Here is a 24,443-nt window from a genome sequence, read left to right on the forward strand (position 1 = left end):
TAAAAATGGAAAAGAAAATGCTTCACTGTGTTTGAAAAGAGGCTGAGAATTATACTGGAGAAAAGCTGAAAGATGAATATGCATAATTATATAACGGCTCAGTGGATCCTTGTCATTTGATTGGTGCTTTGTATGTCATGTGACATGGATTATTCATTCCATTTGTGTTGTGTTGCATTTAAACTGCAATTTGGTTCCATGTAGTGTGCAAATTTGGTTCCACACATTTGGTACCATTGCGCGCGCACACACACACACACACACACATGAAAGTAAATGTTAATTTACTATCTTAATGTATTTATAAATTGTTTAGGTTCTTATTATTATTTTGTCATTTGATTTTTAAATTGGCCATAAAAATTGGAAATAAGTGTTTTCATTTTCTTGTCATCCATGTATTTTTAACGTATTTATAATTATATTATGTACGTACTTACATTGAACGTACTAAACAAAATCACGCACTCACATTTTTAATATAAAGATGATTTACCACCCTCTGCTGGATTGGTGTGTGAGTCCACAATGTAAATATGAGTGTTCATTGTTTAGAGTTGTTAGCTAATATATGTAGCTTCTGTAAAAATAGTCCTATCAATGTTTGGTTTTGGCACTGTTCATCCTTGACCCAAATGGCAAATGTCAGCTCTCCACAGTTTGTGCGTGATTAAAACTGTACACACGCACACACACACATGCACAGCTGTTTGTTTTTTCTGCATTCTGCTGTTTGCAGGTGCTTTTAATTTGACAGAGACGTGGCAGAAGACATTAAAAACACTACACATTTCACTCATGGTGCCAACATGACACTTACCTCACTCATAGTGACAGCAACATAACACTTATCTAAACTGACTAAACCAATTGATCTACAAAAACACAATAAATCAATAACACTAACAACACTGTTAAACTAACACAAACACAATAGCAACATGTAAAACTCCAAATTCCTGTGGTGCATTGCAGCACAGCATCCATTGTGTATTGGTTAGGTAAAATTGCTAATTTCACCAAAAATATTTGTCCTATCAACTTTACATTTTCACAGCGTTCATCCTTAACCCAAAATACATAAGCATACCAAACGGCAAATGCCAGCTCTCCCCGGTTTTCCCATGATAAAAGCCATACACATGCACACATGCATGCATGCATGCACACAGAGGCCACATGGCTATTATAATATAGATTTCTTTCTACAGTTAAATAGCGTTCAGAAGTTTCTCTCACTCACTTTGTATGTCATGTGAGTAACAAGCATCAAGTCTGTCCCCATATTATACTTCTGTTGTTTCCAGAGAAATGTCATCTCATCTCTTCAGTCAGGGCAATATGTGTCTTTAGCCATGGTCACCAGTCAATTTCTCTGCCCATTTCCTCTCTTGTGCTGTTCATGCAGTGAATCGAGAACCAAAAGGGAAAGTGTTTGGAAGATGTGTGTCAACACACAAATCAAAAAATAAAATCTGAGACTCAGAATGGTGCACTGGACTGACACACCATAGGCACCATTTATTATGTTATGAGGTACCAGTGACTGTGTGCATGAAGACACTGAGATCTGCAGCAATCTGACATTTGACTCCAGTGATACTCACCTTCACCCAAGTGAATTGCCAGGGCAATTCTGGAAGCTGCCTAAATGTGTGCCACATTTGATCTAAAAAGGGTTGAAAAGCAAATTCCTTTACCTAAACAAAATTAATTCTGTAAGGCCCTCTTCATACATAACACGAAAGACGCAGAAACCAGAAGAAAATCTGTGAACTAAACACGAAATGGGGAACCACAAAACATTTCACCTGCTGCCGTGAGGGACGCACGGTTGCACAGATGTGCACGACACACCGCATGCGCACGAGCGTGCACAATCACAGTGCGAGCAGCTGGAATGTGTTGCACCACATTGTGTCTCTGGTGTGGAGAAAAAAAAAACATAAAAACCACATACCATAAAAGAACACATTTCATTTCATTGAATCCCTCTGATCAAGCGAACAATACAAGTATGAGCCCTTTGTTCCTCTGTACATGACCCATGGTCACAGATGTACAGTCATGAAATGACATGAATGAAGCAGTGTGCTCTCATTATGTCTTATTATGTCCAGCCAGGTATATAAATAATTAATACAATCACCGGACACTGATAGATTAAATATTGGTGTATAATTAGTGAAATTCACTGGGTTGATATAAATAATAAATAAATGGGGACCCAATACAGAACCCTGCAGTTAAATAGAGCTGCCACAAATGACTTTGATTTTGATTGATTTGATTTTGCAATTAGTCGACTAGTCAGATCACACGGAAATTGCAGCTTATCGTATTTTATCAATATTGATACCATTATCGATTCCGCTTATCAATCTGATTCCTTATCGATTCCCTTATCGATACCGGCTGTGAATTTTCTGTGTGCTACAAGTAGACTTTACAGGTTTTCTATGTCAACAACATTTTATTGAGTCTTAAAGTAAATAAATCTGAAATTGGTCACTGGATCCTTGATCTCTGGACATCAAAAAAAATCTGTAGATTTTGTCACAAGCATTTCCTTTCAGACATTAACTGCATGGATGTCATTCCATACATCTGAGCTGAGCTCAGGTGGCTGCTGGAGTCTGTGGGTCTGCAGCCATGCACTCTTGGGCTGCTGCATGTCAGCGAGGACGTCTCATTTTGGGAGGGAAAAAAAAACAAAACATTTTGATCTATTGCAGTTTAATGTTTGTATGACAACGTTTGATAAGAGGTGTCATTTGATTTAAACGGCGATCCGCTTTGAAGTTATTAATTCAGAGTGGACGCTATCTTTCTAACTTGACTTGGCGGCGCAGCATTTGGAGCAATGGAATGGAGGATGATTCTTGTTTCTTTCTAATAACAAGACAGGACACAAAAGTGACTTACGATTGACATATTTCAATGGGTTTGAGAGGGGATAAGAAGTGGAGTTGCTGCTTCTGAAGAGGAGCGAAGCAAAGATCCAGCAAAGCAGCAGATCGGACCACTGCTTCATTGGTTCAAGGTTCAAAACAAATGGCTTGTCGACTACTAAATTAGTTGTCGACAGTTTCAATAGTCGACATAGTCATGACTAGTCGACTAGTCGTGACAGCCCTACAGTTAAATAACCCTGGTTAAGTAAAAAATAAATGCCACTCATGGGATTCAAACCTGCAATTTACAATAGCTCTGATTAACAGACAGAAACTTTACCACTGCGCTACAATCGTTGTCTTATAACAGGAGCGTGAAATACTTAAAATCAACAAGGACATAAATGAATGTTTTAAAAAAGAGAAATTAAACAATGTAAGGACACGCGTGTCGGGCCGGCCCACAGCCTACAGAGGTGTGCTGCGTGTGGCCGCTGCGGCCCAGCGCAAAGGCTAAAGATGTTTTATATATTTCCGCATGAGGACAGCAGGCACAGACAAGTGCCTCACAGAGGAAAGTTGTAAGTTCATGGCCTTTAAAACACCATACGTGTTCCCCAGCTGGGATGTTCAGGACCGGAGAGCTCAACAGCAGCTGCTGTTGGCAGCCACGCCCCCCGTCCATTCAACACCCAGACCAATGTGTCACTCTCTGTTTCTGTGTTATGTGGTCATTCATTTTAGCTGTATGTTATGTAATTGTGTATGTAGGTAGTGTACTACTTATTAATATGCCTGTCCTGGTGGTGGTCTCTGTGTTTTTGTTACACGTGGTGTGCACTGAGCCGTCATCCAGCTGTCAGTGTGCTGTGATCAGCTGATGTGACTAAAAAGATTAATCCAGGTTTTGAGTATATTTCTTATTGTTACATGGGAAACAAGGTACCAGTAGATTCAGTAGATTCTCACAAATCCAACAAGACTAAGCATTCCTGATATGCACACTCTTAAGGCTATGAAATTGGGCTATTAGTAAAAAAAGTAGAAAAGGGGGTGTTCACAATAATAGTAGTGTGGCATTCAGTCAGTGAGTTCGTCAATTTTGTGGAACAAACAGGTGTGAATCAGGTGTCCCCTATTTAAGGATGAAGCCAGCACCTGTTGAACATGCTTTTCTCTTTAAAAGCCTGAGGAAAATGGAACGTTCAAGACATTGTTCACAAGAACAGCGTAGTATGATTAAAAAGTTGAGTGGAGAGGGGAAAACTTATACGCAGGTGCAAAAAAATATAGGCTGTTCATCTATAATGATCTCCAATGCTTTAAAATGGACACAAAAAAAAACCAGAGACGCGTGGAAGAAAATGGAAAACAACCATCAAAATGGATAGAAGAATAACCAGAATGGCAAAGGCTCACCCATTGATCAGCTCCAGGATGATCAAAGACAGTCTGGCGTTACCTGTAAGTGCTGTGATAGTTAGAAGATGCCCGTGTGAAGCTAATTTATTTGCAAGAATCCCCCGCAAAGTCCCTCTGTTAAATAAAAGACGTGCAGAAGAGGTTACAATTTGCCATCAAGAAGGCCCAGCAGAGGATGTACTTCCTGCGGCAGCTGAAGAAGGCCAAGCTGCCTGTCCAGCTGATGATGCAGTTCTACACGGCCATCATCGAGTCCATCCTCTGCTCCTCCATCACGGTGTGATATGCCGGGGCCACAGCCAGGGACAGACACAGACTGTGGCCTCTGCTGAGAAGGTGATCGGCTGTAGCCTTCCATCTCTCCACAACCTGCACGTCTCGAGGACTCTGGGCCGAGCAGGTCAGATCACAGCTGACCCTTCTCACCCTGCACACAGTCTATTCAAACCACTCCCCTCGGGCAGGAGGCTACGGTCCATCCGGACCAGAACCTCCCGCCATAAGAACAGTTTCTTCCCCTCTGCCGTTAGACTCATGAACTCCTCATAACTCAGTCACCTTAACCTTAACTCTGTCACTTTATCATTTTATCACAGGTCACTTTAGACAATGTACTTTGGTTTTAATTGCATTCCTCCCACTGCACTGTTTTTTTTTCTGTTCCTCTTTCTTTCTGTTTTTCTGTTGCACACAGCCTTTCATATTTCATATGTCATTTTTTATCTTATATTTTGTCTTTAGTAGAGAAGCTTGAATCTTCGACTGGACTGGGTTGCTTGATGCGAGGACGTTTCGCTTCAAATCGCAGAAGCTTCCTCAGCTAAAATTTTTGCTCTGGAAGTCTGACTTCTGTCTGACTCTTGTAGAGAAGAATAAAACAGAAGCCAACAAAAGCTCCAGACCCCTCCTACTGAGAGGCAGACTACTATAGGCTAGTGACTAAACAATAGCTCTAATTAGCAACTATTGTGCTCTAGTTAGCACACCTAATGACAGGACAGCTGTCCCTCTAATGATCAATCAATCAATCAATTTTTTTATATAGCGCCAAATCACAACAAACAGTTGCCCCAAGGCGCTTTATATTGTAAGGCAAGGCCATACAATAATTATGTAAAACCCCAACGGTCAAAACGACCCCCTGTGAGCAAGCACTTGGCTACAGTGGGAAGGAAAAACTCCCTTTTAACAGGAAGAAACCTCCAGCAGAACCAGGCTCAGGGAGGGGCAGTCTTCTGCTGGGACTGGTTGGGGCTGAAGGAGAGAACCAGGAAAAAGACATGCTGTGGAGGGGAGCAGAGATCGATCACTAATGATTAAATGCAGAGTGGTGCATACAGAGCAAAAAGAGAAAGAAACAGTGCATCGTGGGAACCCCCCAGCAGTCTACGTCTATAGCAGGATAACTAAGGGATGGTTCAGGGTCACCTGATCCAGCCCTAACTATAAGCTTTAGCAAAAAGGAAAGTTTTAAGCCTAATATTAAAAGTAGAGAGGGTGTCTGTCTCCCTGATCTGAATTGGGAGCTGGTTCCACAGGAGAGGAGCCTGAAAGCTGAAGGCTCTGCCTCCCATTCTACTCTTACAAACTCTAGGAACTACAAGTAAGCCTGCAGTCTGAGAGCGAAGCGCTCTATTGGGGTGATATGGTACTACGAGGTCCCTAAGATAAGATGGGACCTGATTATTCAAAACCTTATAAGTAAGAAGAAGAATTTTAAATTCTATTCTAGAATTAACAGGAAGCCAATGAAGAGAGGCCAATATGGGTGAGATATGCTCTCTCCTTCTAGTCCCCGTGATGATGAGATGGATGTCTTTCTGATGGCTCCCTTGATGACGTGAATGACTCATTACCATGAACAAAAGACTGAAACTCCTTTGACCTGAGTGCCCCATTGTAAACAGGGGATAAAGTGTGTCTCAGACCCCCTCCCCGGTTAAGGCTGGGTTTCAAACGTTTCACAAAGAATGCCTCCTTGACCCCTCTCTCAAACCATTTCTTCTCTCTGGCTAATATTTTAACTTCCTTGTCCTCAAACGTGTGGTTAGTGTCTTTAAGGTGGAGATGAACCGCAGACTGAGGTCCACTGGCACCCTCTCTGCGGTGCTGGTATAGCCTTTTGTGTAAAGGTTGCTTCATTTCACCTATGTAGTGTTCGTTACAGTTTTCCTGACATCTGATAGAATACACTACATTGCTCTGTTTGTAACTAGGGATCATGTCCTTAGGGTGAACTAATTTCTGTCTCAAGGTGTTAACCGGTTTAAAGTAAACTGGGATTTTGTGCTGTCTGAAGATCCTCTGTAGTTTTTCCCCTACTCCTGCTAAATAAGGGAGAGACACTCCTCTTCTTCTTGTCTCTGTCTCCTGTCTATCTGGTCTCTTTGTTCTCTGGGATTTCTGCACTTTGTCCAGGGACCATCGTGGGTACCCACATACTGTGAGGGCTTTCCGGACACGTTGTTGTTTTTTAGCCCTTCCCTCTGCAGTTGTAGGCACCTGTAGGGCTCTGTGTTGAAGCGTCCTGATCACCCCGAGCTTGTGTTCAAGGGGGTGGTTTGAGCCAAAGAGCAGATATTGGTCAGTGTGAGTTGGTTTTCTGTAAACCCCTGTCTGGAGCTGCCTGTGCTCTCCAATCATAACATCACAGTCCAAGAAGGCTAAATGGTTGTTTCTGGCATCCTCACATGTGAACTTGATATTGGCGTCCACCAAGTTGATGTGTTCTGTAAAGTCCTCAACTTGCTGTTGCTTGATTTTAACCCATGTGTCATCAACATATCTGAACCAGTGACTGGGAGAGATGCCCGTGAAAGACGTCAAGACTGTCTTCTCCACTCGCTCCATGTACAGATTGGCCACAATGGAGGATACCGGCGACCCCATCGCACAACCATGAATCTGTCTGTAGTAATTCCCCCTAAACAGGAAATACGTGGTGTTGAGACAGATCTCCAAGAGTTGGCAGATGTGGTCTGGTGTGAGTTTGGTCCTTTCAAGTAGAGACACATCCTCCAGCAGTCTCTGCCTCACAGCTGAGACGGCCTCAGCAGTGGGGATGTATGCAGTATGTCTGCCTGTTGATGAGTCCCTCTTTCTCCAGGTTTTGGAGGTAAAGAAAGAGGGACTCATCGACAGGCAGACATACTACAGACTGTACCCTGGGGACGCCACTCCGTGCATCTATGGACTGCCCAAAATCCACAAACAGGACGTGCCACTCAGGCCTATTGTATGTAGCACAGATTCCATCATGTACAATTTGGCCAAGTACCTCAAGTGGATTTTGGCTCCTCTAGTGGGTAACTCAGACCACCATGTGGAGAACACACAAGATTTTGTGAACAAGATCAAGGACCTACAGCTGGAGGCAGATGAAACTATGGTGTCATTTGATGTGACATCGTTGTTCACCTGCATCCCCACTGCTGAGGCTGTCTCAGCTGTGAGGCAGAGACTGCTGGAGGATGTGTCTCTACTTGAAAGGACCAAACTCACACCAGACCACATCTGCCAACTCCTGGAGATCTGTCTCAACACCACATATTTCCTGTTTAGGGGGAATTACTACAGACAGATTCATGGTTGTGCGATGGGGTCTCCGGTATCCCCCATTGTGGCCAATCTGTACATGGAGCGAGTGGAGAAGACAGCTTTGACGTCTTTCACGGGCATCTCTCCCAGTCACTGGTTCAGATATGTTGATGACACATGGGTGTTAAAGATTTTGTATAGTGTATATAAGTTATCACTGTTAAACATTTGTACCTTACTCTTTCTTCATTTAATTGTACAGGCCTGCTGTGTGGTATCTGTGACACTGTTATTTTGGCTGTTGTGACTTTATGACCTTATGCTGTGCAAGTGCTGTGCAAACAGGAACAGCAGATGCAGAACAGATGATAAGTGCAACCAGACAAGCCTGCAAGAACAGGATGTGCTGACCGCCACTGATAGACTAAACAAAAGGAAACAAAACTGTTTCTCCACGCAGCTGCAATCATTGGCATACGTGCCATGAGATGTTTTGTATTACGGGAGGAAACTTGTCATGCGATGTTTCCCCCACCCTTAGGACAAGTTTCACAATGTGGGTAGGGCTTCTCCTAATAAAAAGAGTGAGCATGCAGCAGTCCTCAGTGCTCTCAGTGGTACTACGTGTACGGACTGTCTGCACTCCTCGCGAGCTTCAATTGATATTCTGTCTCACTGGTGTTCTTGACTCTGTTTGTCTTGTTAAAGGTTTTAAGAATGTTTGGAGGAGAAAATACCCAACAATGGGTTAAAATCAAGCAACAGCAAGTTGAGGACTTTACAGAACACATCAACTCGGTGGACGCCAATATCAAGTTCACACGTGAGGATGCCAGAAACAACCATTTAGCCTTCTTGGACTGTGATGTTACGATTGGAGAGAACAGGCAGCTCCAGACAGGGGTTTACAGAAAACCAACTCACACTGACCAATATCTGCTCTTTGGCTCAAACCACCCCCTTGACACAAGCTCGGGGTGATCAGGACACTTCAACACAGAGCCCTACAGGTGCCCACAACTGCAGAGGGAAGGGCTAAAGAACAACAATGTGTCCGGAAAGCCCTCACAGTATGTGGGTACCCACGATGGTCCCTGGACAAAGTGCAGAAGTCCCAGAGAACAAAGAGACCAGATAGACAGGAGACGGAGACAAGAAGAAGAGGAGTGTCTCTCCCTTATTTAGCAGGAGTAGGGGAAACACTATAGAGGATCTTCAGACAGCACAAAATCCCAGTTTACTTTAAACTGGTTAACACCTTGAGACAGAAATTAGTTCACCCTAAGGACATGATCCCTAGTTACAAACAGAGCAATGTAGTGTATTCTATCAGATGTCAGGAAAACTGTAACGAACACTACATAGGTGAAACGAAGCAACCTTTACACAAAAGGCTATACCAGCACCGCAGAGAGTGCGCCAGTGGACCTCATTCTGCGGTTCATCTCCACCTTAAAGACACTAACCACACGTTTGAGGACAAGGAAGTTAAAATATTAGCCAGAGAGAAGAAATGGTTTGAGAGAGAGGTCAAGGAGGCATTCTTTGTGAAACGTTTGAAACCCAGCCTTAACCGGGGAGAGGGTCTGAGACACACTTTATCCCCTGTTTACAATGGGGTACTCAGGTCAAAGGAGTTTCAATCTTTTGTTCATGGTAATGAGTCATTCACGTCATCAAGGGAGCCATCAGAAAGGCATCCATCCCATCATTAGAGGGACAGCTGTCCTGTCATTAGGTGTGCTAACTACAGCACAATAGTTACTAATTAGAGCTATTGTTTAGTCACTAGCCTATAGTAGTCTGCCTCTCAGTAGGAGGGGTCTGGTTAGGTTTAAAACTCCAGCTTTTGTTGGCTTCTGTTTTATTCTTCTCTACAAGAGTCAGACAGAAGTCAGACTTCCAGAGCAAGAATTTTAGCTGAGGAAGCTTCTGCGATTTGAAGCAAAATGTCCTCGCGTCAAGCAACCCAGTCCAGTCGAAGATTCAAGCTTCTCTACTATGGAAACCACCTGGACAACTGAGAGCCTACACAGAAATATATTTTGTCTTATTTTGACACATATTATATATTTTATCTTAGCATTTTATATTGCTCTCTGTTTAATGTTGCACCATTATATGGAAGCAAATTCCTAGTTTGTGAATCCTGTTCATTGGCAATGGCAATAAACTTCTTCTGATTCTGATTCTGATGTTGCCTTATGTTGAAGAGGACATGCCCTTGAAATGGGTGTTTCAACAAGACAATAAACGAGCAAAATCTTGGTTCCAAACCAACAAAATTAATGCCTCGCAGATGTGAAGAAATCATGAAACTGTGGTTATACAACTAAATACTAGTTTAGTGATTCACAGGATTGCTAAAAAAAGCAGTTTGAACATAATAGTTTTGAGTTTGTAGCGTCAACAGCAGATGCTACTATTATTGTGAACACCCCCTTTTCTACTTTGTTTTACTAGTAGCCCAATTTCATAGCCTTAAGAGTGTGCACATCATGAATGCTTGGTCTTGTTGTTGGCACGATACACGTGCACGCCACATGTGTGTTGCTTTTGGCAATGCCACACTTGTGGGGCACTTAGACAAATTTCACATCCAGCTCAAAAGTGATCGTCTCCTCACTGTTTTCGTGCTAACAGTGAGAATGACCACACATTTTCTAAGTGTCTAGCGAGCGGTGTTGGATGTTCGTGCGTGTCACCTGGAATTTGCCTGACACCTGCTGCGAGAGGGATCGAATGGGCTTTAACAGGGCACTCTCTGTCTTTCAGCCGCTGGTGTGCGCAAATAATTGTAGAGACAGGTGTACGAGGCATTGGTGGCAGTTCCGATTTTTCATGAACAGCTTGGAATTCCTCCTTCATGCACTAGTCGGCTTCAATTGTGTTATGTGTGAAGGGGCCCTAAGGGCAGTTTCAGGGTAAACCTTCATTGAGATACCAAGTCTGGTAGAAGTTAAGACTTGGAAGGAGTCTCTGCTCCCCTCCACAGCATGTCTTTTTCCTGGTTCTCTCCCTCAGCCCCAACCAGTCCCAGCAGAAGACTGCCCCTCCCTGAGCCTGGTTCTGCTGGAGGTTTCTTCCTGTTAAAAGGGAGTTTTTCCTTCCCACTGTAGCCAAGTGCTTGCTCACAGGGGGTCGTTTTGACCGTTGGGGTTTTACATCATTATTGTATGGCCTTGCCTTACAATATAAAGCGCCTTGGGGCAACTGTTTGTTGTGATTTGGCGCTATATAAAAAAAAAATTGATTGATTGATTGATTGATTGAGTAAGCCAAAACACAGACAGGCAGACGTGACCTTGGCTCCAATGACTGACCTCCGGTAAATCTGACCTTTCCTGGGAAATTCCAGAACTCATCTCCATAAGTTTGCCAAATTTGTTGCAAATTGAAGCGAAAATCAAAAATTTGACATTAGATCTCAATAACTGATCTTTGGTAAATCTGACCTGGTCAGAGCAATTCCAGAACCCACTTCCACATGTGTGCCAATGGGAAGGGAGGAGTTTGACCTTGAACAAACAATCCTGCTCCTTTGAGAACTTTTTGAATAGGTTTGGCATTTTAAATTCCAATTTGAACCAGAATTAATACATGTAGGGAGGTGGATTCTAGAACTGTAAAGGTGCTTTTGAATTAACCAAAGATTGCCACATGCACAAATTATTTTAAGGGTATTCCCATTTCTTCCTTTTTTTTTTTTTAAAGAAGCTTCATAGAGGGTGGAGTGACTTCACAATATTCTGTCTTTTATCAGCAGCATTAATTGCTGTTGTCGAAGTGGTGAGGATAAAAGCATCTCATTGATTCTCCCTGGAGAATAAAAAAAGCCTGGCTCAAAATAATTAAGGTTTAAAAACATATTGAACTTCCAAACACCCATCGAACCTGTTCGCGCTCTCCAGAGCTTGCGCTAATGAAAAGGTCTTTTGATGGAGTCATATCAGAAATTATGAGGTCAAATGTTGGGAAAGTGTAAGTACACGGACCCACAGCAGGGGGCGCAAATGAACGGACAATGGAATAGGTCAAATAACACACTTTACTGTTGTGAATATGCACAACAAGTACAACAGATTACAATAATGGACAAAGTCAAATTCACACAGGTGTCGTGTGGGCAGGCTCGAAGATAGGAGATGCCTCTCCAAAGTAGAACCGGAACCACACGGTTTCCTCCGCCACCAGACCCCGGGAATACTGGAGCCGCCAAGTCCCAAACTCCCAGGTGGCCACTGCCTCCGCGTGTCAGACCTGGTACTGCTGGCGAGGAATAAAGAACAATTAAAGGAGGGCGCGTTCGCACCCAGGAATCCGAACGGCAGGTAAGCTACCTCCACCTCTCGTTGGAAAGTCCTCTCAGAGTAATGCACAAAGTCACAAAGATCACTGTCAAACAGTCAGCTGAGTACGTTACCTTCTCTGTAGAAACGATATCTCGGCAAAGAGGTGGAGACGTCGTCCTGCTGATATACTCCTGCCGATCAGATGATTGGTAACAGCTGTTGCAGATGAAGCGTGACAGCTGTCACCCTGGCTGCTCCTGTGAGGCGGCTGCGCCCTCTGGTGCCTGGAGCCCGCACTCCAGACAGGGCGCCCTCTGGTGGTGGGCCAGCAGTACCTCCTCTTCTGGCGGCCCACACAACAGGACCCCCCCTCAACGGGTGCCTCCTGGCGCCCGACCAGGTTTGTCCGGGTGGCGGCGGTAGAAATCGGCCAGGAGGGCCGGGTCCAGGATGAAGCTCCTCTTCACCCAGGAGCGTTCTTCAGGTCCGTACCCCTCCCAGTCCACCAAATACTGGAAGCCCCGGCCCATCCTACGGACATCCAAGAGCCGGCGCACAGTCCAAGCCAGCTCGCCATCGATGATCCGGGCAGGAGGTGATGCAGGACCGGGAGTACAGAGGGGTGAGGTGTGATGGGGCTTAATCCAGGACACGTGGAAAACGGGATGGATCCGCAGTGAGGCCGGAAGCTGAAGCCTCACTGCGGCTGGACTGAGTACCTTGATGATCTTGAACGGACCGATGTACCGGTCCTGCAGTTTGGGGGAGTCCACTTGAAGGGGTATGTCCTTTGTAGACAACCACACTGCCTGCCCTGGCCGGTACGTAGGGGCCGGGGTCCGCCGACGGTCTGCATGGGCCTTCGTCCTCATCCGGGCCTTCAGCAAGGCAGAACAGGCGGCACGCCACACCCGACGGCACTTCCGTAGGTGGGCCTGGACCGAGGGCACACCGACCTCTCCCTCAACCACCGGAAACAAAGGAGGTTGGTACCCCAGACACACCTCGAAAGGGGAGAGGCCGGTGGCTGCCGACACCTGGCTGTTATGGGCATACACGATCCAGGCCAGATGGGTACTCCAGGCCGCCGGGTGCGCGGCTGTCACGCAACGCAGGGCCTGCTCCACCTCCTGATTGGCCCGTTCTGCTTGCCCGTTGGTCTGGGGATGATATCCGGATGAGAGACTCATCGTGGCCCCCAGTTCCCGGCAGAAGCTCCTCCAGACTTGTGAGGAGAACTGGGGACCATGATCCGAAACGATGTCCAATGGTATCCCATGCAGCCGGACGACGTGGTGGACCAGGAGGTCCGCTGTCTCCTGGGCCGTCGGGAGCTTCGGAAGGGCCACGAAGTGGGCCGCCTTGGAGAATCGGTCCACTATCGTGAGGATGGTGGTGTTGCCCTGGGACGGCGGGAGGCCCGTGACAAAATCCAGGCTGATGTGGGACCAGGGGCGATGGGGCACGGGCAGCGGCTGGAGCAGTCCCGAAGCCCTGCGATGGTCAGTCTTGCCCCTGGCGCAGGTGGTGCAGGCCTGGATATAATCCCGGACGTCGGCCTCTAGGGACGCCCACCAGAAGCGCTGCCGGACAACTGCCACGGTTCTTCGCACCCCTGGATGACAGGAGAGCTTAGAGCCGTGACAGAAGTCCAAGACTGCAGCCCTGGCTTCTGGTGGGACGTAGAGTTTGTTCTTCGGCCCAGTCCCAGGGTCCGGGCTTCGTGCCAGGGCCTCCCGGACGGTTCTCTCTACGTCCCAGGTGAGGGTGGCCACGATAGTGGACTCCGGGATGATGGGTTCCGGTGGATCCGACAACTCCGTTTTGACTTCATCTTCATGTACCCGGGACAAGGCATCCGATTTCTGGTTCTTGGTCCCGGGACGGTAGGTGATCCGGAAGTCAAAACGGCCGAAGAACAGTGACCAGCGGGCTTGCCTGGGGTTCAGCCGCTTGGCGGTCCTGATATACTCCAGGTTCCGGTGGTCAGTGAAAACCGTGAATGGCACGGACGTTCCCTCCAACAGATGTCTCCACTCTTCAAGAGCCTCTTTCACCGCAAGGAGTTCTCGATTGCCGACGTCATAGTTCCGTTCGGCCGGGGTCAACCTGCGGGAAAAATAGGCACACGGGTGAAGGACCTTATCGGTCCTCCCGCTCTGGGAAAGCACAGCTCCTATCCCTGAGTCCGAGGCGTCCACTTCAACCACTAACTGGCGACTAGGATCGGGCTGCACCAGAACGGGTGCAGACGAGAAGCGCCGTTTCAACTCCTTGAACGCGGCATCGCAACGATCCGACCAGGTGAAGGGGACTTTTGGTGAGGTCAGGGCTGTCAGGGGGCTAACTACCTGACTGTAGCCCTTAATGAACCTCCTGTAAAAATTTGCAAAGCCGAGGAACTGTTGCAGCTTCCTACGGCTAGTGGGTTGGGGCCAGTCTCTCACCGCCGCAACCTTGGCCGGATCAGGAGCGACGGAGTTGGGGGAGATGATGAACCCCAGGAAGGACAAAGAAGTGCGGTGAAACTCGCACTTCTCGCCCTTCACAAACAGCCGGTTCTCCAACAACCGCTGCAGGACCTGACGTACATGCCGGACATGAGTCTCAGGATCCGGAGAAAAGATGAGTATATCGTCTAGATATACGAAGACGAATCGGTGCAGGAAATCCCGCAAGACATCATTAACCAAAGCTTGGAACGTCGCGGGGGCGTTTGTGAGGCCGAACGGCATGACCAGGTACTCAAAGTGACCTAAGGGGGTGTTAAATGCCGTCTTCCACTCGTCTCCCTTCCGGATCCGAACCAGGTGATACGCATTTCTAAGATCTAGCTTAGTGAATATTCGGGCTCCATGCAGGGGCGTGAACACTGAATCCAATAGGGGCAACGGGTATCGATTACGAACCGTGATTTCGTTCAGTCCCCTATAATCAATGCATGGACGAAGTCCACCGTCTTTTTTACCCACAAAAAAGAAACCTGCACCCATCGGGGAGGTGGAATTCCGGATCAACCCGGCGGCTAAAGAGTCCCGGATGTAGGTCTCCATTGATTCGCGCTCAGGTCGTGAGAGGTTGTACAGCCTGCTGGACGGGAACTCAACGCCTGGAACCAAATCAATGGCACAATCGTACGGACGGTGGGGGGGAAGGGTGAGCGCCAGATCCTTACTGAACACATCTACAAGGTCATGGTACTCCACCGGCACCGTCCCCAGATTGGGCGGGACTCTGACCTCCTCCTTAGCCTGGGAACCGGGAGGAACCGAGGAACCTAAACATACCCGATGGCAGGTCTCGCTCCACTGAACCACTACCCCGGACGGCCAATCGATCCGGGGATTGTGTTTTAACATCCAGGGGAACCCTAAAATCACACGGGAGGTAGTAGGAGTCACAAAAAACTCGATCTCCTCCCGGTGATTTCCTGACACCACCAGAGTTACTGGTGGTGTCTTATGTGTGATTGGTGGGAGTAGGGAGCCATCTAGTGCCCGCACCTTCACAGGCGAGGTAAGCGCCACCAGAGGGAGCCCTATCTCCCTGGCCCATCTGCTGTCTAACAGATTCCCTTCAGATCCCATGTCCACCAGTGCTGGGGCCTTCAGGGTTAAATCCTCATAAAGGATTGTCACTGGGAGTCGTGTGGCAATATGGGTATGTACCACGTGAATGTTTTGGCCCACCCCTAACCCAGTGTCTAGGGGCGGGCGTTGGTGTTTTAACCGCTCGGGGCAGTCCCTGACTTGATGCTCTATTGAGCCACAAACAAAGCACGCTCCGCGGGCCAGCCTCCTCTGTCTATCTGGTGCCCTAAATTTGGCCCTGCTCGTGTCCATAGCTTCATCAGCAGGGGGAGCTGTCACCACACGGAGCGTAGAGGCCGTGGAGCGTGGGGAGGGCGGAACTCGGTCAGAACCGGAAGGGAGAGGGACGGCGCGTGCCCGGCCACGCCCTTCGTCTCGTTCCCGACGGCGTTCTTCTAACCGATTGTCTAATCGTATAACGAGATCAATAAGCCCGTCTAAATCCCGCGGTTCGTCCTTGGCCACCAGGAGCTCCTTCAGGACCAATGACAGTCCGTTTACGAAGGCGGCGCGGAGGGCAGTGTTATTCCAGCCGGACCTCGCAGCCGCGATGCGGAAGTCGACTGCATAAACAGCTGCGCTCCGGCGCCCCTGTCTCATTGACAGCAGCACGGCTGAAGCGGTCTCTCCTCTATTTGGGTGATCGAACACTGTTCTGAACTCCCTCACAAACCCATCATATGTCAGAAGAAGCCGTGAATTTTGCTCCCAGAGCGCTGTAGCCCAAGCGCGTGCCTTGCCGCGAAGCAGATTAATTACATAAGCTATCTTACTAGCATCAGTCGCGTACATGACGGGACGTTGTGCGAAGACGAGCGAACACTGCATAAGAAAGTCCGCGCATGTCTCCACACTACCCCCGTACGGCTCTGGAGGGCTTATGTATGCTTCAGGGGAAGGTGGGAGGGGTCGTTGAACGACCTGTGGAACGTCACTGTTGCGCACAGGATCGACAGGAGGGAGAGCCGCAGCAGCGCCCTGAGGGCGCACCTCCACCTGCGCGGCGAGAGCCTCCACCCTGCGGTTAAGGAGGACGTTCTGCTCGGTCATTAGATCCAACCGAGCCATAAAAGCAGTGAGGATTCGCTGCAACTCACCGACCATTCCTCCTGCAGACGCCTGTGCGCCCTGCTCTTCCATTGGCCGTTCAACAGCCGGTTGACGCCCCTCGGGGTCCATGACGATGGCCGAGATATCCTGTTGGGAAAGTGTAAGTACACGGACCCACAACAGGGGGCGCAAATGAACGGACAATGGAATAGGTCAAATAACACACTTTACTGTTGTGAATATGCACAACAAGTACAACAGATTATAATAATGGACAAAGTCAAATTCACACAGGTGTCGTGTGGGCAGGCTCGAAGATAGGAGACGCCTCTCCAAAGTAGAACCGGAACCACACGGTTTCCTCCGCCACCAGACCCCGGGAATACTGGAGCCGCCAAGTCCTGAACTCCCAGGTGGCCACTGCCTCTGCGTGTCGGACCTGGTACTGCTGGCGAGGAATAAAGAACAATTAAAGGAGGGCGCGTTCGCACCCAGGAATCCGAACGGCAGGTAAGCTACCTCCACCTCTCGTTGGAAAGTCCTCTCAGAGTAATGCACAAAGTCACAAAGATCACTGTCAAACAGTCAGCTGAGCACGTTACCTTCTCGGTAGAAACGATATCTCGGCAAAGAGGTGGAGACGTCGTCCTGCTGATATACTCCTGCCGATCAGATGATTGGTAACAGCTGTTGCAGGTGAAGCGTGACAGCTGTCACCCTGGCTGCTCCTGTGAGGCGGCTGCGCCCTCTGGTGCCTGGAGCCCGCACTCCAGACAGGGCGCCCTCTGGTGATGGGCCAGCAGTACCTCCTCTTCTGGCGGCCCACACAACAGTCAAAGACGGAAAACCTGGTTTAAATTCCAGGAAACGTGATGTCTATTAAGTAAGTTTTGGCTTTTCCAATTTTACTCAGCAGATCTGAACTGGATCTGTGTGCTGATTTGGCACAAGTTTTACACCGGCTGGCCTTCCTGACACATCTCCACAAATAGCATGGATAATGTGCACGAGCGGTCTTGAACCAGGAACCTTCTGTTTCGGAAGCAACCATCTGACCACCACACTACAAGAAAATGTGAAGCTTATTAATGGTGATAAAAGCGTAATATTTCCTAAACATGCAGGTTTGATTGAAGCCTCATCCTTCTTTGTTGTTTGAGAATCAAATCTCTGTTGGACAAAAACGGGGCCGGGACCCTTGGATATGGCAGTATATGTTTGTTTGAATAATGCTGTGGAATAATGAGGTGGGGAGCAAAGGCTGTAGCTCAGGGCTTTGACCGTCTCTGTGACCTGATTATGTCAGGGAGCGTCAGCCGCCAAGACACTACAAAAGCACAGAGCATCCCATCAAGTCCATATCCACAGTGATCTGTCCCTAGCGCTCCGGGCACCTTATGAGCCAGGCCGGTCCGTACTGTTTCATTAGCAACATTTAGCATCACAGCTCACGCACACGCACACCCACACACACACACACACACACACACACACACACACACACACACACACACACACACACACACACACACACACACACACACACACACACACACACACACAGCTCCATACTGTAAACAACATAAGAAGGTGACACGGATGAAGAGAAGAGCTGCTTTGCCCGGTTATGAGGGCTGTGAAGGTGTTAAACGACGCAACAGGGGCTAAGGTAAATAACGCAAAGTGCTGTAAAAGGACACATTGTCCATGCACTTTACCTTTAATGTGTGCTGTGTGCACCTGCGATAAGATGAATCATTAGATAGAACCCTGCAATGATAAGTGCCATCGTTCAAGCCTCTGGCTACTGATGGAACAACTCTGCAGCCACCCTGCAAATATGACAAGGTCAGCGTTTTACTGCAAAAAAACACGTGCTGATAAGGGGGGTGGGTGGGAGTGGGGTCGGGGGTGGGGTCGGGGGCTTTGTTTACTTTCCAAAAGCTTAATGCATCATCTGATCACTGCACCTTCATTCAATTCAATTCAGTTTCAATTTATTTTCATTGATATAGCGCCAAATCACAACAGTCGCCTCAAGGCGCTTCACACAAGTAAGGTCTAACCTTACTAACCCCCACAGCAACAGTGGTAAGGAAAAACTCCCTCTGAGGAAGAAACCTCAAGCAGACCAGACTCAAAGGGGTGACCCTCTGCTTGGGCCATGCTACAGACATAAATTACAGAACAATTCACAGAACAATTCACAAAACGAATATACAGGAAATGCTGTTGGTGCACAGGGCAGGAGGGTTTCCAGCACAAATACATAATTTCCATCTCTGGATGGAGCTGCACCTTAAACAGAGAGAGAGAGAGAGAGAGAAACAGAACCAGGCATCAGAAAGACAAGAAATACAGTATAATTTGTCAGCATTAAACAAGAAAAAAACAAGAAATACTAAGGTGATCACCAGCCACTAGCCCAAAGCTTCACTAAAAGACACAGTATTTAGGTAAAGTTAAGGCCGCTGCACGCTCTGTTTCCTAATAAAATGAATTAAAAGAGTAAAACAAAACTATATCGTATGCTAGCCATACGAAAGGAAAAATAAGTGCGTCTTAAGTATGGACTTGAAAGTCTCCACAGAATCTGACTGTTTTATTGTTGCAGGGAGATCATTCCACAGAACAGGGGCATGATAAGAAAAAGCTCTGTGACCCAAAGACTTCTTATTCACTCTAGGGACACAAAGTAGTCCTGCACCCTGAGAACGCAAAGCCCGGGCCGGTACGTAAGGTTTAATTAGGTCAGCTAGGTAGGGAGGTGCCAGTCCGTGAACAATTTTAAATAGACTAGTAGCAGAACCTTAAAATCTGATCTCACTGGGACAGGAAGCCAGTGAAGGGATGCCAAAATGGGTGTAATGTGGTCGAACTTTCTGCTTCATGTCAAAAGTCTGGCTGCAGCATTTTGAACCAATTGGAGACCCCTAATGCTTCATGAAGGGCTTCATTAAAAGCTTTGTTATTTGTTAAAGCTTTATTTAAGGTCCTTGTAGGCATCAGTTAACCAGTAATAAGGCCTTTTATAAGGTCTTATTAACAATATTATGTGTTAGTAAGACGAAACTTGCTGTGCTGTCGCTTTAGATCTGGTAGCTGCAAAGTGCACAGATAAATGTTTAAAAGTGCAAAATTAACTGCAAACAAATGCATAACTAATTATACAGTTAACTCACTTAAACAACAACAAAAAGCCAAGGTAAAATAATGACTTAATATATTTAATAAGTTTAATTTAAACAATGTCAAATGTATATGTGTTGTCTTAATTCTGATGTGTGCCAATATTATGGTAAACAAGTAATAATTGTGGATAAATTGCTGTTTGTCTGTGGAAATGTGAGTGTGGACGTAATCTCGTTGTGACAATGACAATGACAACAAATCTCATCCATCCATCCATCCATCCATCCATCCATCCATCCATCCATCCATCCATCCATCCATCCATCCATCCATCCATCCATCCATCCATCCATCAATTTATTACACTCAAAAATGGCTCATTGGATGAACTCAATTCAATTATGGGCAGGAATTCCACCCAACAAATATATGTAGTTCCAACTAAATTAAATGAAATTATCTTGCATGGATGCGCTTTATTTGAGTTGTTTTTTGATGCACATGTGTGTATATATATATATATATATATATATATATATATATATATATATATATATATATATACACAGTATACTAGCATGTGTACCCGCTGCAAAGTGTGCCACTTCTGTACCTTTATGATCTGATGTCACTTCTGTACCATAATGATTTGACTAGCAGGTGTACCCACTGCAAAGCAAGTATATTTATATAGGGCCAACTGTGTATCACGTGTACTTTAATGATTTGAAGTCACTTCTGTGCCTTTATGATTTAATGCTTTAATCTATTCTCTTTATCTATTTATCTATTACAGAATTCAGCTTTAATCTTTATTGCTAGAAATCTTAGACAAAAAGAACTTTCACTTTAATTCTTTATGGCTACTGGGAAACCAATAATTTCTGGTTTTAATCTATTCTCTTTATCTATTTATCTATAACAGAATTCAGCTTTAATCATTATTGCTAGAATTGTTAGACAAAAAGAACTTTCATTTTAATGTGTGTGAGATGCTTTAATCTATTCTCTTTATCTATTTATCTTTTATTACTTTAATGTGTATGTGATGCTTTAATCTAGTGTGTGTGTGTGTGTGTGTGTGTGTGTGTGTATACCTGTGTTTTTGCATGTGTGCTTTTAACACAAAGGCCCCAAAGACGCCTCCCTAAGTTCACCCCAAACACAAATCGTGCCGCATACATACATACATATATACAGGCTATTTTTATATATTAATATATATTATATACACATCCTTATGTGTTAATCTTAATCTTAACAATCTTAACAACAAAATAAAAATCTTAGTAAAACATAAATTTCTTAAACCTGAGCGCTGCCAGAGTATCCAATCCATCATATTTTTCAATCACTTGTACAGATGTTGACCAGAGGTTAATCCAGGTATTTTGATTACTATCACTGATATATAATTCATGCAAAGAAATAGTATTGTAGGGGATTTATCAATATGTTTCGTTGTTTTAGTTACTAATTGTATTTGCTCAAATGATCTTCTGCCTACCTTCAATAAAATGCCAATAATGGGTAATGCACAGTTGGTGTTACACAGTGAGATGTCCCAGGGTCTGTCACTTTTCTCACATGTGCATATAGTTGTACTATCTGTGAGCTGAGAGGTGTGTGGCAGGCGGGAGTTGCACATCTCCTGGTTCCTGGTCTTAAATTGTGAGGTTAGATTTTCTGCACTGTACACAGATATAGACACAAATGTCCGATGTGCCTTAAATCAACTTGCTAACAATTAGGAAACAAAATGATCGTATTGTATGATTTAAGTGCTGGTTTGGTTCTTTCGTCAGGAGGTTACAGTGACTGCAATGGTGTTAAAATCTTAACTGCCATGTGAGTTTAACAACTGAAAGTCATTCTGCAGTGGAGTAGCTATAACACAAGACGTCCTGTGTTTGATTCCTCAGGGTAAGATGAAAATTCTAACCTAAACTCAAACTTTCTCCAACTTCAAATGGTGTAGTTAAAAAACCCAAAACAACAAGGAATAACATTTTTTTATGAGGAAAAACAGATATGTCCCTCACAAATGGAATCAGAACATCTGATCCATAGGGTCCTGTCATAAACACTGGACGACAGAGTTGAATGATTCTGTCATATGTCCAGCGCAAAGTAGCACAGAGTGCAGCACGTGACACTGGAAGTTTCCAACTGATGTAGTTAGCATCGCCCACGATGTTCAAACAGCAAAATGTATTAGTGCTGATGGGTACGTTGGTATCATGAAGCAGCAGAAAACAAGTGAGCCACAGACCTGGCATGAAGTTGAACGTAGAGTTTCCCTGTTGTTCATTGGTCACTATAGTCAGTTAGGCCTTACATATTACATTTACACACAACAAAGTGTTACGCTGACTAGGCCAGCAGACTACACCAGCAGACTACGCCAACCTTTTTCAGGAATTTACCAATGAAACACTTTCTAATGCTGATTAAAAGTCGAGTGCAGGGCTCACCTGTCCTTGTGCGTTGGTCACCAGCTGTCCGGTGGCTCCTTGCAGGTTTGACAGGGTGTTTCCAAACACCTGAGAACCAGCGATGGAGCCCATTGCTGCTGCTGCTACTGCCGCCTGGCTGGCCAACGGGTTCAGCTAGTGGGAACAAAGAAATTACTCATCAAACCCGCGTAGGTCAACGATGAAAACAAAGATTTCACTCTTTGTTGCAAAGGACAGGAAAGGCTGACTGCAGAGAGGTTTGTAGAGTCCAGCAGTGAGGGGCTACGCAGTCCATCATACTGTTCCCAGAGGTGTTGAAACTCAGTGGGAAGCTCAAAGGTAGGGAGGAGCAATGGCACTGTGAATAAGTGGTCATTTTACCACTCTAAGTGCTTCCTCTGGCCGGCGGGGTCCCTACAGGCTGAACATGGTCTTCCACCATCTGGCTCCCACAATAGACAAAAGAATCATGGCCGTGTATCACTGCATTTCCAACTATTTGCACCAACTTTGTCTGAGACATCCTCCTCTTGCGTCTTAATGCACTTCCATGCTGCTAGTTTTAAAATGGCCATCTGTACCTGGGCTGTAAGAGACTCATCTGGTCTGGCCCGTAGTTGTGAAAAGAGGCGCCATGCGTCGGTGAGAGGCTGTAGAACTCCACCACAACATCAAGATTACCCATATAAATCAAGCTAACCGCTTATTAGGGGGCTGAAAATGCACTGCTGATTTGGTTGTAGTGCAGCAGAGCAAAGTCTTATTAGGTTGAGTAAGTAGATCAAAGAGCAAGAAGAGCTAGACCTCCCAATTACTCAACAGAGCAGAGAAAATAATACAAACACTGCTTGGAACACGCTGCCATCGCGTCTGCCGCCTGCTCCCTGCTGCTAAATATTCAAACATGAAAACTGCACTTATTAAGGAAAAACTGCCCTAAAAATAAACGGCTTATGTTTGATATATAAAAATCAAACACTATCTGGTATAAAATACTTATGAAACACAAAATGTTACAGCGGACGTTCTTTCCAATCTGCAGGGAATTCAGCTTCCTTTATCTGAGATCATTCAGTCACCATTTATCTTTTATCTTTCCCCACCACCATATATTATTACACTTTCTGAAATCAAATGATGAGAGAAAAAAAAAAAGAAGCCACAAAGCGATCAATACTTTTTCATTGACAGTAAAGGTTAAGCACATTAAGAATGACACTGCATTTGTCTTATGAAATCATATTTCATGTTGGTGGCCTCAAATTGGCCGTGATTGATATTGCCTCCACTCGTCTGAAAGTCATCCACTTTTTCCCCGATAATCACAGGATTGTCTTTTATGTGTCCAGCGCTCGTCCTTCTAAAATCCTAATGTATGAAATGTTTTTTTTTTTTAAAGAAAAACAAAAGTCTAAGCCTGTTTCTGAGTTAACAAGATCACATGAGCTCAGTTTAAGTGGGATTCAAACTCTGATGCTGAGTGAACATTCCTCAAACTTTATGCTTCTTTGGGATCGGATTTGTGCTAATTTGCTTTTTTGTAGTGATAAAAATGATGGGACGTCACCGAGGAAAACTATAGAATGATCATGCATTTAAATTATGGCACAATATAAATCAAAACAAAACATTTTTCCAAATTACAACTGCAAATAATTAGTTACATTACTGATTAGTCTATCTTTAAATACATTGTGTGAATAATTGTTTGGATAATGTCAAAAAAAGAATCATTTCCATCCCATTTCCTTCCCAACTGTACTTTTATATGACAATTGAAAATTCTGAGATATTGAGGGTACAATGGCAGGTAAGTAGCGGGACTAAGGTAGCCACCAGATTGGGGCTTTCAAAATGAAGAAATTGACACCCAGGCTCATTTGAAGAACCATATAACTTCATGAAAACACATATGTTGAGGGCAGAGGTGCAGCATTCTTTCCTAAAAAGAAGTCCTATCTACCTGCTGGCAGGTACCCACTTACTGCTGGATGGACTGGGACAATGCAGATGAAGTATCTTGTCCAAGGACATAGATAAGTAGTGTGAATTGAACCCAGGTCTACTTAT

General features: G+C 45.5%; 1 protein-coding gene across 2 annotated transcripts in view; it reads right to left on the bottom strand.

Annotated features, from left to right (window-relative positions):
- Positions 1 to 24,443, bottom strand: part of pou6f2 (POU class 6 homeobox 2) — a 235,235-nt gene that overhangs the window by 48,161 nt on the left and 162,631 nt on the right. For both annotated transcript variants that reach the window (XM_034167397.1, XM_034167390.1), the window contains exon 5: positions 22,392 to 22,526. In XM_034167397.1, coding sequence (XP_034023288.1) covers positions 22,392 to 22,526 — 135 coding nt within the window. The remainder of the gene's footprint in view (positions 1 to 22,391; positions 22,527 to 24,443) is intronic.

Source organism: Thalassophryne amazonica, chromosome 1 (assembly GCF_902500255.1).
Source record: "Thalassophryne amazonica chromosome 1, fThaAma1.1, whole genome shotgun sequence".
In the NCBI taxonomy this organism is placed as follows: Eukaryota; Metazoa; Chordata; class Actinopteri; order Batrachoidiformes; family Batrachoididae; genus Thalassophryne; species Thalassophryne amazonica.